Source organism: Staurois parvus, unplaced genomic scaffold (assembly GCF_062004578.1).
Source record: "Staurois parvus isolate SC_StPar_1 unplaced genomic scaffold, SC_StPar_1.0 ptg000155l, whole genome shotgun sequence".
NCBI lineage: Eukaryota > Metazoa > Chordata > Amphibia > Anura > Ranidae > Staurois > Staurois parvus.
Window position 1 is genome coordinate 20,931,100 of NW_028317951.1, and position 17,481 is coordinate 20,948,580.

The 17,481-nt window shown below is 39.4% G+C and overlaps 1 protein-coding gene across 1 annotated transcript in view; it reads left to right on the forward strand.

Annotated features, from left to right (window-relative positions):
- NAALADL2 (N-acetylated alpha-linked acidic dipeptidase like 2) overlaps window positions 1-17,481 on the forward strand; it is a 578,047-nt gene that overhangs the window by 184,383 nt on the left and 376,183 nt on the right. The window contains exon 5 of the mRNA XM_089675680.1: window positions 10,039-10,131. Coding sequence (XP_089531806.1) covers window positions 10,039-10,131 — 93 coding nt within the window. The remainder of the gene's footprint in view (window positions 1-10,038; window positions 10,132-17,481) is intronic.

Consider the following 17,481-nt stretch of genomic DNA (forward strand, 5'->3'; position numbering starts at 1 on the left):
TATGTGTTTTCAAAGTAATGTATATTGTGAATCTATTAATTAATTTTAAGACATGTCACAAAAGTTTAACCTCTCACAGCTATATAGTTATTTAGGTTAAAAAAAATGAAACTTCTATGCAAGACCAAAACCTCTTTCTGTGTGTCTTGTTAAGGTCTCAGATGCTTGTAGTGATGTGCATGCAATGCTTTGTGGGAAGCATTGGGGAGTGGCAGTGCATTGACTGGGAGCCATGTTGAAGCTAGCATAGAACAAGCTAACCCTTATAGTGCTTAGCTGGAGCTTTGGAATTTAATATAGATATAAGCCGAGACCTTACTGTGGTGCCTGACAGTCATATGTTATTATTTTGTTTTAATCTGTATTTTTATTAAAAAGTATAACAAGAAATCAATTTCATACAGAGGTAATTGAATTGGAGCCACCTAGGAATTACAATAGCATTTGAGTACAGTTCCACTTCAGATACAGTATAAAAATCTTCAGGTCAGAGCGCTAACACATTGCTAATTCACACCTATATGGAATCAGGAAAACAATAAGTAGCAAATAAATTAAATTAAGGCCAAGAAATAGAAAGAATATAGAAGAGGAACATTTTAGAAAAGCACTTACTGCATGTTTTATGTTCAGTAGAAGACATGAATTCAATCCAGGATGGCGAGGACTTAAAAAATTGCTCATAGTGGTCCTGTACTTTATCCACTTTCCAGCTGCCCTATAGCATTGGTTCCTGTATGTGTTAATTACTGGGTCCCAGTCAGCAATTCATGGCTTGGACCTGGTGATCAGTGGATCAACTGACAGGAGAGATTTGTCAGTGTACACAACACAGATCCCTCTCCTGTCAATGGGAATGTTCTTGTTTTTATATCTCCCTGCAAATCCAGGAATAAAAACGAACACATCCCCTAGTCAAACAGTACACAGCACACAATAATCACACTCCCTTACACACAGTTAACCCATTGATTGCCCTAGATGTTAACCCCTTGATGCCCAGTGCCATTAGCACAGTGACAGTGCCTTTTATGATTATATGTCAGTTCCCACCCAGTGTCAGTTAGTGTCAGAACGCCCCCCGTACTATCACAGTCACACTATAAGATGCTGATCACTGCCATTACTAGTATATAAAAATCAATTCCAGTATCTATACCATTATTTGTAGACGTTATGATTTTAATGGAAACCAATTAATATACACTTACTAGGATTTTTTTTACCAAAGACATGTAGCAGAACATATTTTGGCCTAAATTATTGAATACGTTTTATTGTTATTGGATATGTTTTAAAGCAAAAAGTATAAAATATTGTTTTTTTTTTTCATTTTGTTTTTTCATTTATAGCACAAAACATAAAAAACCCAGTGGAGATCAAATACCACCAAAAGAAAGGACTATTTGTGTGGAAAAAAAGTATATAAATTTCATTTGTGTACAGTGTTGCATGGCTGCGCACTTGTTTGTTAAAGCAGCGCGGCATAACAAAAAATGGACTGGTCATGGAGGGGGGGGGGGGTAAATCTTCCAGAAAGCAAGTGGATATGTACCCATTCCTTGGCATCTCTGATGGTTTGTACCCTAATGAGTTTTTAGTGTAGGGGCTCAGTGTTATTAGACTTTTTGTGGCATTCAAAAGGTGAAGGATGGAGGATGTTTTGTAATCTCCCAGAGACATAGGGGTTGAATGAAATAAGACCACAAGGCAATAATTTGAACAGGTATATTGTGCAGCCTTCACAATTATTTCCCTCACTTTATTTCAAAATGGTCAAACATGAGGGCATTCTCAGCACAAATACAAGAATGTGCCTTATTGATTGCATCTCCTCCTACACTCCACTGATACAGTTGTAAAGCTCCTAAAATCTTTTCAACTTTACTATAACAATGGGTAGGGTTACAAGTGGCTTAGTAACAAAGAATAGGCTTTGTCCACAAAGGCAGCTAATTTGTGTGATGTTGAGCTCACTTAGATACCCTTGATGATTTGAGCTTGATTTTATGTAGCAGGGCTTCCAGTATTACAGCAAATAGTGTAGAAGATAGAAGAAACCCTAGTCTGGTACCATTAATAATTCTGATACACCTCAAGAGGCAATTTGTAGCCACATGAAGACACATTTTTGGGTCACTTTACGATGTGAATATTTTTTTTAAAGAAAAGTTATCCCATCCCTCATGTCCTGGGACAATTACCATCTGATCTTGGTTGACAATCTTGCCTAGAAAGGGTTTCATCCAGTATTTTGGCTGACTTTGATCAAGACTTTAATGTCCACATTGGATAACAGAATTGGATGGAAGTTTTTACAGTAAGAATGGTCTTTGCCTTCCTTAGGCAACACCTTAGGAATAGTTTCCCCCCGTTAAAGAGTTGAAATAGGATGCTATATATAGGATTAGAAGAGCAGAGTATTTTAAATATTACATTTAGGTTAGCCCATCCAGCCCCTGGCTTTTCCTCGATCCCATGTTTTTGAGTGTGGATAGTATTCCACAGAGGTAATAACCTGCTCCATGAGTTTGAGGTTCCAGATTGGCATAATAGACTTCTGCTAAATATTGTTGTCTGGCATTCTGTTGAGCTTCTGATTCTCCATATTGAAAATTATATAGGGAGTATAGTACTCCTAAAAGAGCTTAGATATCTGCAATTAGTTATATACCTCATTTGTAGAAGATATGTAGGTATGTACGTATGTATTAACCCTTTGCCTAACCGTGACAGTATATGTCCTCATTTGTTCCCAGGCTCAGAGCTGTAGTAAGGTTTGACCTATGGAATGATTGGTGGACTGCTTATGAGTGTGTTTCAGCTGGGAAATATCATTTGACATTTTTGTGCATTCTTGATAAAATAATTTTGCAATGAGGAGTTTACCTTGCCTGTTATCACTGCATCATGCTAGAAGGATTAATTCAAACTCTGCATAAGAAGATAGGTGCAACAGTACTGGGGCATGACCTGAACGTTGTCAACGGTCTACCCATCAGAGTTGTGAAAGAGATTCATGAAAGTGATTTAAAGCCACCTTAGGTAGTACAGACCATCCAGACATTAGAAGATATCTAACTGTACGGATAGACTCACATTAAAGTCTCCCCTATGAGATGAAGACCTGAAGCAAAGTCCAGTAGTTTCTCACAATGGCATAAAAAAACAATATCCAGTGAGTATTATGAGCATAAACTGAGACCTAGAGTTAAAGGCTGGCAACATACAGTATAATATATTCTTGATGAAGGCATATCTGCTGCGGGTCACGTAGATGATCAATAGGTACCACACTCATACCTCTTTTGCTCCCCCCTTCCCATCAAAGTCTTGGGTTGGTGAAATGTGATTCTATTAATTTCACATTGTATTAAGTGTTGAAGGGAAGCACATTCCTTTAACATAATATGTTAAAATTCTCAGATCCACCATAAATCTACTTGGGATAGAACAGCTGGTGGTATAATAAACAACATAAAAGCTACATATCTCACCTACATCCACAGGGGTCTCACATGCACAAAACACACAGGCTTTGAAGGCCAGGGAGGATGCACCCCTATGAATTGTGGGCCAAGCTAATGGGGAGATGTGGGTAAGCATCATGTCATTCTCCTAAATTGAAGGGATAAATCATTGAAAAGGTTCTCTTTAATGGTGTTCTGCATTAATAAAGAGTAAGAACACAGACATACAATTGCACCATTAAAGGTACAGGTTGGTACAGTATGTACAATTTGCCTGTGCTCTGGAACACCATGGCAAACACAGTACAGCAGCCATTTACCTCTATGGTGAGCAGAGGCTGCAAAGCGCACAGAGAAGCTTAGAGCTTCAAAGTACTTTTTGGTAAATTATAAGTGAATATTTGTGTATATCAAACTGTTTTGCACTCTAACCATAGGGGATGAATCAATATTTTCCAATATACATCAGAATACATAAGTCATAAAGCCCTAATTGTTACCTAGGTTCAGTGTATCTGTGAATACATCCCAATCCCTGTAAGAGTATTTACATGTACACAGCTAGATCTGAGAGTTCTTACACAAAAGAGGTAGTTCTATCTGCAAAATATATTTATTGATAGAGTTATATAATATATACAAATTACACGCCAAGCAGTTTTTACAACACAATGTACAGTTTAAGTCTCTTGACTTATATGCTATTTACAAATTACCCACAAAGCCATGTTTACAATACAATGTACAATACAAGTATGAAGTTAATTTACCTCTCATCTTCCGGTCTGTTCATGCTGCCTGCTGGGCGTCCCAACACAGAGAGCCCTACAGCTTGGTGACAAAACCTTATACCCCCCCCCCTCCTTTCTGTACTGTGGCTAACATACTGCTCCCTGATTGGACACTATACCTAGCAAATGAAAATTGGGCAAGAAGTTCAAAGAATGCTGCTGTTTACCACACATGTGAGATGTGCTAAGGGGACAACAAAAGATGAGAACATATATAGTGGACAACTATATACATTTACACTAGTATGGAAGCTAGGAATAGTTTGATGCTGCAAAACACTCAATGGTTTAAATACTGTATATTTCCATCTAACTAAAAAATACTTGTAATTATAACATTATTTACATCTGTTAATGGAGATTTCACATAAACTCATTATCTAACAGTCCGACCCTTGTGGCCAGTGAAACTAGGCCACACCTAAAATAATGATTTGTGTGTAATCTCCTTTAATATTGAGAATTTTGCTGTTGCCTTCTGAGAAAAAAAAAACACACTTTGAAAAGACTCTTTAAACTTTCGATCTCTACAGTCCACATTTCTGGATCTCAATATCTGTAGTTCATAACTTGTGTTGGATGTAATAAGTACATATTAATAATAAGAGACAAAACCGAAAAACTGAGGATCTTGTTTCTCAACAGTCTCATAATATTAAGTCGATAATGCCGTTTTGATCATGTTGCACTTGCTTCTGTGACATCCTTCCAATACAGCACATTCAGTAGAGGCCTGTAGATCAACTTTCCTGGCTTTCTGAAGGTATACTTATGCTTTATTATTGTGGACACAAATATAAAGGAAAACGTAGGTTTCCGGAATGTACTTGTAAGACAGATCATTCAAAATTATGTTTATCTAATACTTCTGATTATTATGGACCATTGTTGACAATTGCTATAAATGTACTGTGACATACTTGTGAGACCCGTTTGCCACATTAACAATTTGGATGGTTATCACCTTCAGCAAGTTTCTCTGGTTTTAAAACACCCTCTGTCTCCATCCATTGTCATAAGCCTGCAAATAATGCCTCACCTTCTGCTGATGCCCACTGTGTGTGTGACCCTTCACGTCTCCATTGGGGATCTTGTTGCCATCTCAGCTCACCGCTGTATACTTTTACTGGAATATGTGTCCAGTTATACAAACTCTGATGGGCTAAAGCCTTGGCTGGTTCCAACCATTTGTGCACTGAATTCCGTCCTTGGGTACTGGGTGTAGCTACTGTATGAGCCATACATTTAGCAGACTAAGTAAGAGTTCCCAGTGAAGAGTAGACAGTGTCATATAAGCAGACAAAATAACTTAATTTCAGAATACAGAGTAGTGTGATTTCACCTGTTACTTGTGGCTTTAGGAATAATCAAACTAAACTACACTTAAGTACAATTATACTATACTATACCTGCTAATTGCCAATCACTATGAATCTCATCTCAAATCCCAGTATATCTCTGATACTCAAGAAATTCCCTTTGAACTGAGTTATGGAAAAAACCAACAAACAAAAAATAAATGACCGTACATGAGGACTGATTCTAGGATGTATAGAGGAATTTGTGTGAGATGTAGAGATGGAATGGATACACAACTCTTTCTTAAACCTGGTATTACTTTTACTGTTGTCGTAGTTGGCAATAGCTAAATGACATAAGGGAGCTTCACTACATTTATATAAAAACAGTTATTCAATGTTGGAAGAGAAAAAAAATGTTGCAAATTCACTTATACACAAAATGCTGTAAGGGAGCTTTAATATGTCAAACATAAAAAAAAAAGAATGCTCTCCATGTGCCATTTCAAAATGTTCTCCATATCATGTTCTCCATATCCCCCTTTTTTTTTATTTCACCATAGCAAAACCAAACAAATTAGGAAGCATCCAGGAAGAAAAACTGTGCTAAAAGGATAGACAGAAAAAAGAGCAAAAAAAAAAATACATATAGGTACATATTTAATGCTGACTCAGCATGACATTTATCCTACAACTTCCTCATTAACTTGTTAGAGAGCATTGAATCTGTATTTGGTCTCCAAAACAAATTGCATTACAAAAAAAAAAAATGCTGTTCTACAGTGACTTAGCACAAGGCACTCCTCTCCAATAGTGAGTAAATTGATCCCTTTTAAATTCACTTTGCAAGGCAGGGACACAAAAAAAAATTAAAAAGTAGAGAGAGAAAAAACCTTTTATTTTAGAGTTTTAGTTCATCCTGACTGCCATTAATTGAAGCGATTCAGGGGCTTCTCCTTAAAGCACACATAAAAATTTTGCTATGTTTTAAGGTCCTCTTTTCAAAGTATTTTGCTTAGTCTAGGTCAGATCTGAATTATCCATCGATGTTCTAGTGTTTTTCCTAAAATACAAAACTCAAAAACCATTAATAACCCCTCACTCAACCTCTCTGAGAGGTTCCCAATGACTAAACTAGTAGTAAATGCTTGGAACTGAATTCCAGCAGAGGTAATGAGACCGCCAACATTAAGTAGATTTAGAAAAGCTTGGGGACACACATATGTCTATACTCTGACAAAAAGGTTATATAACCAAAAAAACCAGACTCAGTGGGATTCTAAGTACCTGAATTCTAGAACACCAACATGTAAACCTGTAGTATTTACACATATTAAAAAGGACATGAGTCCATTTAGAAGAGAAAAAAACAAAAACACAAACATACTAAAATGACAAAATACCATCAAATGCAAAATAACATGTATTTTCCCAGTATCAGAGTGAATGAAAACTTCACTCTGAGCCACAGGAAAGAAAAGGAAAAATAAAATGCCTACGTTTTCTGAGAGTTATTGTGATTAAGATGTTATACAGTAATCTGTGCACAGGTTCACTAGCAAATAAAAAAAACAACGAAAAAAAAAATTTTGGTACCCGTACTGAGCTCATTAGAAAGGGGACAGAAAGAGAAACACAAAAAAAAAGTACCGGTAAATGCATGCGCGTAAAAGTGATCACATTTCTAATTGATGGCCATCAAACAATGGTGTGTTTGCACCTCTGAAAAAAAAGTATTTGTTTTACACATATAGACAGTTCATACACATCCAGTACATCACACAGACACACCCATTAATTGAAATAATTGATTGAATCAAATACTTTATGGTTTGAGAAAGCTTACGTAATTTCAAATAGATTACTATGTGTTTCCTGCAAACAGGGGAAGAAAGGAAAGAAAATTGAAAGAAAAGAAAATCAGTTGAAACAGGAGTAAGCTTCTGTCCTAAGCAATACTTGTACCTATATATATATATATATTTATTTGAATGTACTGTATGCTTTAGATTCTTTGGGAAAGATACATAAAATTACATTGATAATCTCCATGTTTGTATCCCTAGCCTAATATACTTTACCTTTGTTATGTGTGTGTAATTATGTATATAGACATCTATATGTATACACCTATCTTTATATGTAAAACATCTCTTTCATGAACTCACTGAACCTGAAAAATATAACTTAAAAACAAAAGTTATTACTCTTTTCCTTTAACACACAAAGAAAGTGAACAATACAACATTGTTACATTTACATTGGTATATGGTCACTGACATTCACACTTTCATCCTGTGAAAATAAAATACTCAGACCATAGACATCTGAATCACACATTATATCTGGCATTTCATCCGCTGTTTCCACATTGCTTGTATTCACGTTTTGTTCCCAGTAAGCTGGAATCCTAGCAGACAACATAGATATGTTGGGGCTTCTTCCTGTATTTTCTGTTTGAATGGGACAGACTGTTTTCTGTAGAATCTTGACTATTTGGCTAAACACATTTTTTATTGTATTCATTTCTTTCCTGCACTGTACCCCCTCTGCATGGCATGCTTCATATTTTACCTTGAAAGCCTGTTGTGATATTTCTATAATTGTATTGCTGTTTTCCCAATTACGAATATTAGACTTCAGTAGTTCAATCTCTGTTTTAAGAGCACTGATTTTGGTATTTAATTCAAGCTCCTTTAGAACAGATCTTCTGTGCTGTAATCTTAGATCACTTTCTATGGAATTTACAGCCAAAGTGAAACTGATGCTATTTGCCTATGACTGGTAACTGCAGGGCCATGTCTATTGATCCTATCTTTGGGGACATTATAATTGTAATGGTGCCTCTTTTTGTTTGAAAAGGTGGTCAATTCTCTTGCAGTGTGACTTGCTAAACAGGTATTGTTTGTATTCTCAGGATATTCCTTGGGTTTTAATGACTTGGCCCTTCTGAATACATGGAAAAACTTGTGCGTACAGTCCATTATATATAGATATGAGTCTTTAAGGGGATCCATGAAAAATCCACATTTAATTTTCAATTTAGGATGGGCATTAGATATTAGAAGGGCTTTGTACTCTGGGTCCTCTCTGTGTCCGTTTCTCCCTTTGCCTAAATGGTAGGCTGACCATAGCCTGTTTGGGTAACAAAGTGGGTTCTCATTATTTTCCTGCTTTGTTCTTTAAGCCGGGTTTAAGCCTATGTCAAAGGTATGTAATACTTTTAGCAATTCATCTACAGTTTCACTGTAATTTGCTCTTCCTTTTTTAACATGATCTGGTAAGGAAAACCATGTGTCCAATTCAACTGTTAAAAGCAAGACTTTTATCTGGTCACTTGAGTTGGAAACTCCTAGTAATTTACATCGTTGCAAGACATTGTCTGCATGAAATACTATGTGTACTCCTGGCAATAGTTTGCCAATATTATTAGCTACAAGTAGCACACTTTCTAAAGACTGCATGTGCTCACTAGCCATCCCTTGTGCTATGCAGGCAATTCCTGTTGATCAGCATACACCCCCTTCATAAAATGCACAAAAAAATTTCTTTGTGCATAGAAATATTGGCAACAGCTTTTTTCATCTCCTTCTCATGGACCTGGACTCCTTATGTACAAATTCTATATTCTATTTAGCTTTTGAAATATACAACTAAAGTTATGTGTTCCTTAATATATTAACAGAAGGTTTCCCATTGATTACAAACTGCACACCCAGCTATTTGTTATAGCCCATATTTGTGTCAAGCATATAGAGCACCCAACTTTCCTTTTTAGCATTCAAACGAAAACTTTTCATAAGTGTGCTTTTGTAGATATTGCAACCCCTTAAAATATTGCTGAAAGAGACCACCAAATCTGTGTCTCTTCGTGGTCGCCATCTGTTACCTAATTTATTTACAAATTACCCACAAAACCATGTTTACAATACAATGTACAATACAAGTATGAGGTCAGTTTACCTCTCAACTTCAGGTCTGGTCATGCTGCCTGTTGGGCGTCCAAACACAAAGAGAGCCCTACAGCTTGGTGACAAAGCCTTATATTTCCCCTTCCTTTCTGTACTGTGGCTAATATAATGCTCCCTAATTGGATACTGTACCTAGCAAATGTATATTGGGCACAGACTGATTGGAAGTTCAAATAATGCTGCTGTTTACCACTCATGTGAGATGTGCTAAGGGGACAACAAAAGACAAGACATATATAGTGGACAACTATATACATTTACACCAGAATGGAAGCTAGGAATAGTTTGATTCTGCAAAACACTCAACGGCTTAAATAAGGTATATTTCCATCTAACTAAAATATACTTATAATTATAACATTATTTACATCTGTTAATGGAGATTTCACATAAACTCATTAACACTAATGTATATATTTTTAAGAAAATATAATTATTTTGGAAGCATTTTGCATTATATAAGTGCCATGGTCCAGAATTACTTATAAATCCTCTTTCTTTTCTACAGATTCTGTTATCCTTACATTACATATCCAGTCCACCCACGCTTATAAAGACATATCAAATTCAATTGCTTTCCTTAGGGGATCACTACTTCCAGGTAAGTTGGCATATGTGACTTCCTTCTGCTATGAATGTTATTATTAATACAAAATTCAAATCCATATAACAGTGTTGGAATTCCACATGCATATTATAGGGGTAGACATATTATATACTGTAGGGGTCCCCAAAGGCTCTGTTCTTGGATCCCTTCTCAATCTACACCTCGTCCCTTGGTCACTTGATAATCTCCCACAGCTTCAAATAGCACCTCTATGCCGATGACATCCAAATCTATCTCTCTACTCCTGACCTCACTCCTTCAGTCTCTTCTTGCATTACCCAAATTAACCACTTGCCCTCCAGAGGATTTGCCCCCCTTCCTGACCAAGCCATTTTTTGCATTGCAGAGCTGCGCTAATTAAACTGACAATTGCGCAGTCATTCAACGCTGCACCCAAATAAAATTTACCTCCTTTTTTTCTGTAAATAGAGCTTTCTTTCGGTGGTATTTGATCACCTGTGGATTTTTTATTTTTTGCACTAAAAATAAGACACAATTTTGAGAAAAAAAAAACTATATTTTTGACTTTTTGTTATTAAACTTGTCCAGTAAAAAAAATTTAAATCAAATTTCGTCATAAATATAGGCCAAAATGTATTATGCTACATGTCTTTGCTAAAAAAATTCCCAATACGTGTAGATTAATTGGTTTACGTGAAAGTTATAGCATTTACAAATGGCGGCATATATATATTGGGATTTTTTTTTCTTTAGAATTTTTACTAGTAATGGTGGCGATCAGCGACTTATAGCGGGACTGCGGTGGGTATTCTGACACTGGGGGGAAATGCCACTGTACTAATGGCACTGGGCAGGAATGGGTTAACATGTGGGGCAATCAAAGGGTTAACTGTGTGCTGTTTTACTGTGTGCTGTCTGTGTGTGTGCTTCACTGTAAGCTATGCATAGGAGTGTGCAGGAGCTTACAGGGGAGATAACTGTATTGTTTACAGTTCTCTCCCTCTGTCGATATTGCTCCTCGATCACCGGGTGCCGGTGAGTAATCACCAGTCTGGACCTGGTGATTGACAGCTGAGGCCACGACGCACTTTCAAATTGCACTCATGCAATTTTGTGTGCGTGTGCAGGGCCAACACGTGTGTTCGCCTTTGAATGCAAGCACAGGGGGCAGGGGCACTTTAATTATTTGGTTTTTTTTTTCATTGTCACTTTAAAAAAATTTTTTTACCACATTTATGGCTGTCACAAAGAATGTAAAAATCCCTTGTGACAACAATAGGACTGTGAAAAGTACACTTTATGGAGGAGTCTGGGGTCAATAAGAGCCAAAATGCATCCTTTGCGCTTAAACGCATTCAGTTACACCACGATTGATGTGACTGAATGCTTTTATTTAAAAAAAAATGGCACCTTGTAAGTAAACGGGAAGTGATATCAGGTCTTTGCTTTCATTCTACTATTTTACTAGAGCTGAAAAAAGCTGATCCGATCTTTGATCGGCTTTGTGACCATGTGGGATGGAAGATCCTGTTAAAGCCAAGTAAGGTGGCGGGAGAGGAGGACATCCCCTCCCACTGCTTGTAATAGCAATCGAGTGGCTAGTTAGCTACTCTGATTGTTATTACAAGAAAGCCGACCTTCGGCTCTTAATAATGTTACCAAGATGAAGGCCTCATCTTGGTATAACCACGTGAAGTCCAGTGATGTACCAGGTATGTGACTGGTAAGCAGGTGTTTATAGGGGTATGAATATTATACACTATATACTGTAGAGGTCCATAAAGGCTCTGTTCTTGGATCCTTTCTCTTCTCAATCTACACTGCCCTTGGTCATTTGATAACCTCCCATGGCTTCCAATACCATTTCTACTCCGATGACATCCAAATCTATCTCTCTACTTCTCACCTTACTCCTTTAGTCTCCCCTCACATGACTAACTTATTGACTATCAATTCAGCATGGATGTTGCAGCACTTCCTTAAACTAAATCTCTCTTAAACCAAGCTGATAATATTCCCATCCCCACACCTCCTGCTCCCTCATGACTTTCCCATAAAGATCAATAATGCAACTATCCCTAATGCCAGGGTGCTAAAAGTAATTTAGACTCTGACCTGTCCTTTCAGCCCCAAATCCAATTGCTCTTGTAGACTTCACCTTTGGAACATCTCTAAAATTCACCCCTTTTTAACTAATGAAAACACCAAGCAACTAATTTACTCCCTTGTTACCTCTCGCCTTGACTATTGCAACTCCCTTCTCATAGACCTTCCTCTCCATAAACTATCCCCTTTTCAGTCTACCATGAAAGTTGCTGCCAGACTCATCTATTATTATTATTATTATAATAATACAGTATTTATATAGCGCCAACAGTTCGCTCAGCGCTGTACATTACAATGGGAAACAATATACGAGACAGTACAATAACAATACAATGCGATACACGAGGGGTTTGAGGGCCCTGCTCTTTGGAGCTTACACTCTAGGAGGGAGGGGATAGTGGTACAGGAGGAATAGCTGTGGAGGATGGAGAGATAGGAAGAGTGGAGGAGATCGGCAATTAGCTGAGGGAGGGGTAGGCTTCCCTGATTTGGTGGGTTTTCAGGGTGTGCCTAAAGGAGAGGAGAGTAGGTGATAGTCTGATGAATTTGGGTAGGGAGTTTCAGAGGATGGGGGAAGCCCTAGAGAAGTCCTGGAGGCGGGCATGGGAGGAGGAGGCCAGGGAACTAAAGAGAAGGAGGTCTTATAAGGAGCTGAGAGTACATTTTGGGTGGTATTTGGATATCAGGTCGGTGATGTAGTTTGGGGCAGTGTTATGGACAGCTTTGTACGTCAGTGTTAGCATTTTGAATTTGATCCGTTGGACAATCGGAAGCCAGTGGAGGGATTGGCAGAGGGGGGTGGCGGATATGGAGAGGTTGGTAAGGTGGATGAGTCTGGCAGCAGAATTCAGGATAGACTGAAGCGGGGATAGCCTGTGGTGAGGTAGGCCGGTGAGGAGGGAGTTACAGTAGTCAAGTCGTGATATGATAAAGGAGTGAATGAGTTGCTTAGTAGTTTACGGGGTTAGGAACAGACGTATTTTGGAGATGTTGTGGAGGTGGAGTCTACATGAGTTTGTCAGCGATTGGACCTGGGGCTGGAAGGACAGATTGGAGTCTAGGATGACACCAAGTACTCTGGCTTGCGGGATGGGACTGATGGTGGCATTGTTGGTCGTGATGGAGAAGTCGGGGGGGGGGGGCGTGGGCTGGGGGGAAAACTAGGAACTCGGTTTTGGAAAGGTACAGTTTGAGGAAGTGGAGTGACATCCAATCCGATATGTCATTCAGTAAGCTAGTGATTCGGGCGGAGACTGAAGGGGCAAGGCAAGGGGTAGAGAGATAGATTTGTGTGTCGTCGGCATAGAGATGGTAGTTGAAGCCGTGAGAGTGTATCAGTTGGCCAAGGGAGGAGATGTAGATGGAGAAGAGAAGGGGCCCGAGGACAGAGCCTTGAGGGACCCCAACAGAGAGGGGGAGTGAGGGGGAGGTGGTAGCGTTATAGGTAACACTGAAGGAGCGCTGTGATCAATAGGAAGAGAGCCAGGAGAGAGCAGAGTCTCTGAGGCCAAGAGAGTGTAGTTTTTTGACGAGGAGGGGGTGGTCTACCGTATCGAAAGCCGCGGAGAGGTCGAGGAGTAGGAGCACTGAATAGTGGCCATTAGCTTTGGCGGTTAGTAGGTCATTGGTGACTTTGAGTAGGGCAGTTTCGGTGGAGTGTAGGGGACGGAAGCCAGACTGTAGGGGATCAAGGAGGTTGTTGTCGTTGAGTTGGGAGCTTAGGCGATTATAGACTAAGTGCTCAAGGAGTTTGGATGTAAATGGCAGCAGGGAGATGGGTCTAAGGTTGTTCAGGTCGGTGGGATCCAGGGAGGATTTTGTAAGTATGGGAGTGATGTGTGTGTGCTTCAGAGGGGAGGGGAATGCGGCAGCAGAGAGGGAGAGATTAAAGATGTGGGTGAGGTAGTGTAGGATGGAGGAGGAGGGAGATAGTAGGAGTTGTGAAGGGACAGGGTCGAGGGGGCAGGTGGTGAGGCGGACTTCAGAGAAGACCTTAGTGACCTCTTCAGTGGTAGCAAGGTCGAAGGAGTGGAGTGTTGAGGGGGTTTCAGTGTGAGGGATGTTAGCTGGGGTGGAGGTCTGGACAGTGGTGAGGGAGAGGGGTGTTGAGGGGGTTACCATGTGAGGGGTGCTAGGTGGGGTGGAAGTCTGAACAGCGGTGATGTCCCTATGAATTGTGTCAATCTTGTTTTTGAAGGGATTGGCAATCTTGTGGGTGGTGAGTGAGGTACTGGGTTGAGGTGGGGGCAGATGAGAGTAGACAGTTAAAAGTAGAGAAGAGCCGGTGAGGACTGGAGGAGAGGGTATTGATGAGGGTCAGAAAGTAGGCTTGCTTGGCAGCATGGAGAAAGTGTAGGTGAAGAAGGCAGATTTATATCGGGTTTACGCTAGTTGGGATCTGGTTTTGCGCCATAGTCGCTCCAGCGCATGACTGCGTCATTTGAGATTTTTGGTATGATCAGTCTGCCAGGGCTGAAGCGGTCGGGGTCTAATGCTTTGTGTGGTTAGAGGCGCTAGCGAGTCTAGAGCGGTTGACAGCGAGTTGTTATAAGCAGTAGTGGCCAGGTCAGGGCAGGACAGGGGAAGGATACTGTCGTAAACTTGATCAGCTGCAGAGTGGAAGGGGGCAGGGTTCAGGTTGCGGAGGGTTCGGCTGGTGATAGTTTGACATTTGGAGGGGTAGGTGTTTGAGGACAAGGAGACGGAGAAGGTAATAAGGTTGTGGTTACCAACTACTCAGTGTCTGTCACCCCTTTCTGCCAGTCTCTTCACTAGCTTCCGATTGCCCAGAGAATTAAATTCAAAATACTAACAACAACATACAAAGCCATTCACAACTCTGCCCCAAGCTACATCACCAATCTTGTCTCCAAATATCACCCAAACCATCCTTTCTGCTCCTTTCAAGACCTCCTGCTCCCAAGCTCCCTTGCCTCCTTCAATGCTTGTCTCCAGGACTTCTCCAGAGCCTCTCCGATCCTTTGGAACTCTGTACCTTAATCTGTCTGCCTATTTTGCACTCTGGCTCCTAGACAGTTGAAGCAGAACTTTGGAGCCCAACAGAAAGCCCAGGAATAAGCCAAGGCCCACCACAAGGAATTGTTACAGCTGAAACAGAGATACCAGTTACAAATTGAGGTAATAATGCAGCAGCTTCCACTGAGACAGCAGATCAATGACCATATGAAAGTGGTTCCAGCATTAAAATAGGAATTTTTTACTAAAACTGCATGGTGCAAAATCTGGTTTAACTCTGCATAGAAACCAATCAGCTTCCAGGTTTTATTGTCAAAGCTTAATTGAACAAGCTAAAGTTAGAAGCTTTATGGCTACCATGTACAGCTGCACCAGTAAACCTCCCCCGTTGACTTTCTAGGTAAGTGCCTTATTGCCAAAGATGACTGCAGATGATGGTCTTAAAGTGTTTTGAACCCTTTTAAAAGGACTGCTAAAAAGGAAAATTGGCCTAAAGGACATTGGGTTGGACTTTCTTTTATCTGTAAAATCCAAAAAGGCATACAATGACCTGGAACCTGTGGAAACAAATTACTGTGCTCCTATTAAAGCAGAAATATTGACATGCCTCTATGTAACCCTGAAAGTATGAGCTCAGCATGTTTACAACTGAAATTATATAAGGTTGAAAACCACCTACATCACATTCTGTATGTATGACCCAAGAAGCAGCTACATTCAGAGGTGTGTGGTCATTGACTGGCTTCTGAGATCCCTCAATGCTGCTGTTTAAAATGACTGAGCCGTGAAGATAAAGAAACAGCAGACAGACTTTGTGAAAAACTCTGCTAGCTGCCAAGAACCTAACTTCCTCTTTCAGAAACCCATGCACTTTTCACCCCAAGACCAGAGCATCCCCAGCTATGGGTAAGATTGTTCTAAGGAATGGGGGTGAAGAAAGTGAAAGAGGGGGAATAAGAGGTACTGTGAATTCTTCCAATATCTGGCAGGAGTATTCTAGGAAGCCAGTTCCACAGGAGCTGACCAGAATGATAATGTGTTACTGATAGGAAGAAGAGGGACACATCACTGAAAATTGCCCATTTTTAGATCAGTTATGATTTGCTAAGATACAGACATCAGTCACTATTTGCTATAGTTGCATTTATTGCAATGCAAGGATTATTTATACAAAATACATTTTTCCAAAGGTGATAATGTTGCTGTGTTGCTGGATTCAGGTACCCTGGTAAAATTTAGAGACCTCTGCAGGTAACCTGTGTCATCAGGTGGGTATTGGTTGATGCTACAATGGGAAGTGATTTTCCCAAATTCTGAGAGCTTTGAGATTGTCCGTACCACCCATCAATTTATTCTCCTGAGCATGAAGGTGATCTTAGACAATCTAGGACTCTCCTAAGTTTCCCTTGTGTGGGTTAGCAGGTGAAGGTGCCTAGGGAGGAGCCTGCATCCCAAGAAGAAAACAAAAACTTTGCTGAATTGGAGGTGATGCAGTTACGTTCTTTAGTGTACCATTCTAAAACAGACAGGTCCGTTGAAAGGTCCAACAAAACGTTAAAACTGGTGTTACAGAAAGTGCTGGATAAAGATAAAAAGAATTGGAACTCTTTAATACTCTATTTGCAGTGAAACTAAAGCAAATCCCACTTGAACACAATGGAGTTGATTTACTAAAACTAGAGAGTGCAAAATCTGGTGCAATTACACATGGTAGCCAATCCATTTCTAATTTCAGCTTGTACAGTTAAGCTTTGAAAAAAAAAAAACCTGGAAGCTGATTGGTTTCTATGCAGAGCTGCACCAGATTTTAGTAAATCAACCCCTTTATCTCATTTGTATTTTATTGTCACTGGGATGTTGAAAGGAGTGAAAGTTTCATTGTTTATGTTTGATTTTGTAACATTGTTTAAAGGTGTATTAAGCGCAGTATTAAGTGGGATTAACCTTCACTGCATTACAAGGGGTTTTATTTTAAATATGGCTGTTTCTAGTTAATTTATATATTTTTATTTTTTTATTGATTTTGTTTTTGGGTTTAGTTTGTTGGGCGTATCTGTAGCACAGAGTAGGGATTTAACATATTACCCTATTTGATGTTTGCTATCAGAGAAGTCTGTATTTATGTTACTGTACGGGAGGCACCAAAGAAAGCTGTTGAATATTACTAGTGAAACCTGGTAAAGTGAGAGTTCCCCTCAAAGAAGCGTGATTTAACATCATAGAGGTGCAACTGTGCATGTTGGGCAAATGCAAGAAAAAATTGCACAGCTGATGCGCATCGTGAAATATTTTTTGGTCAAA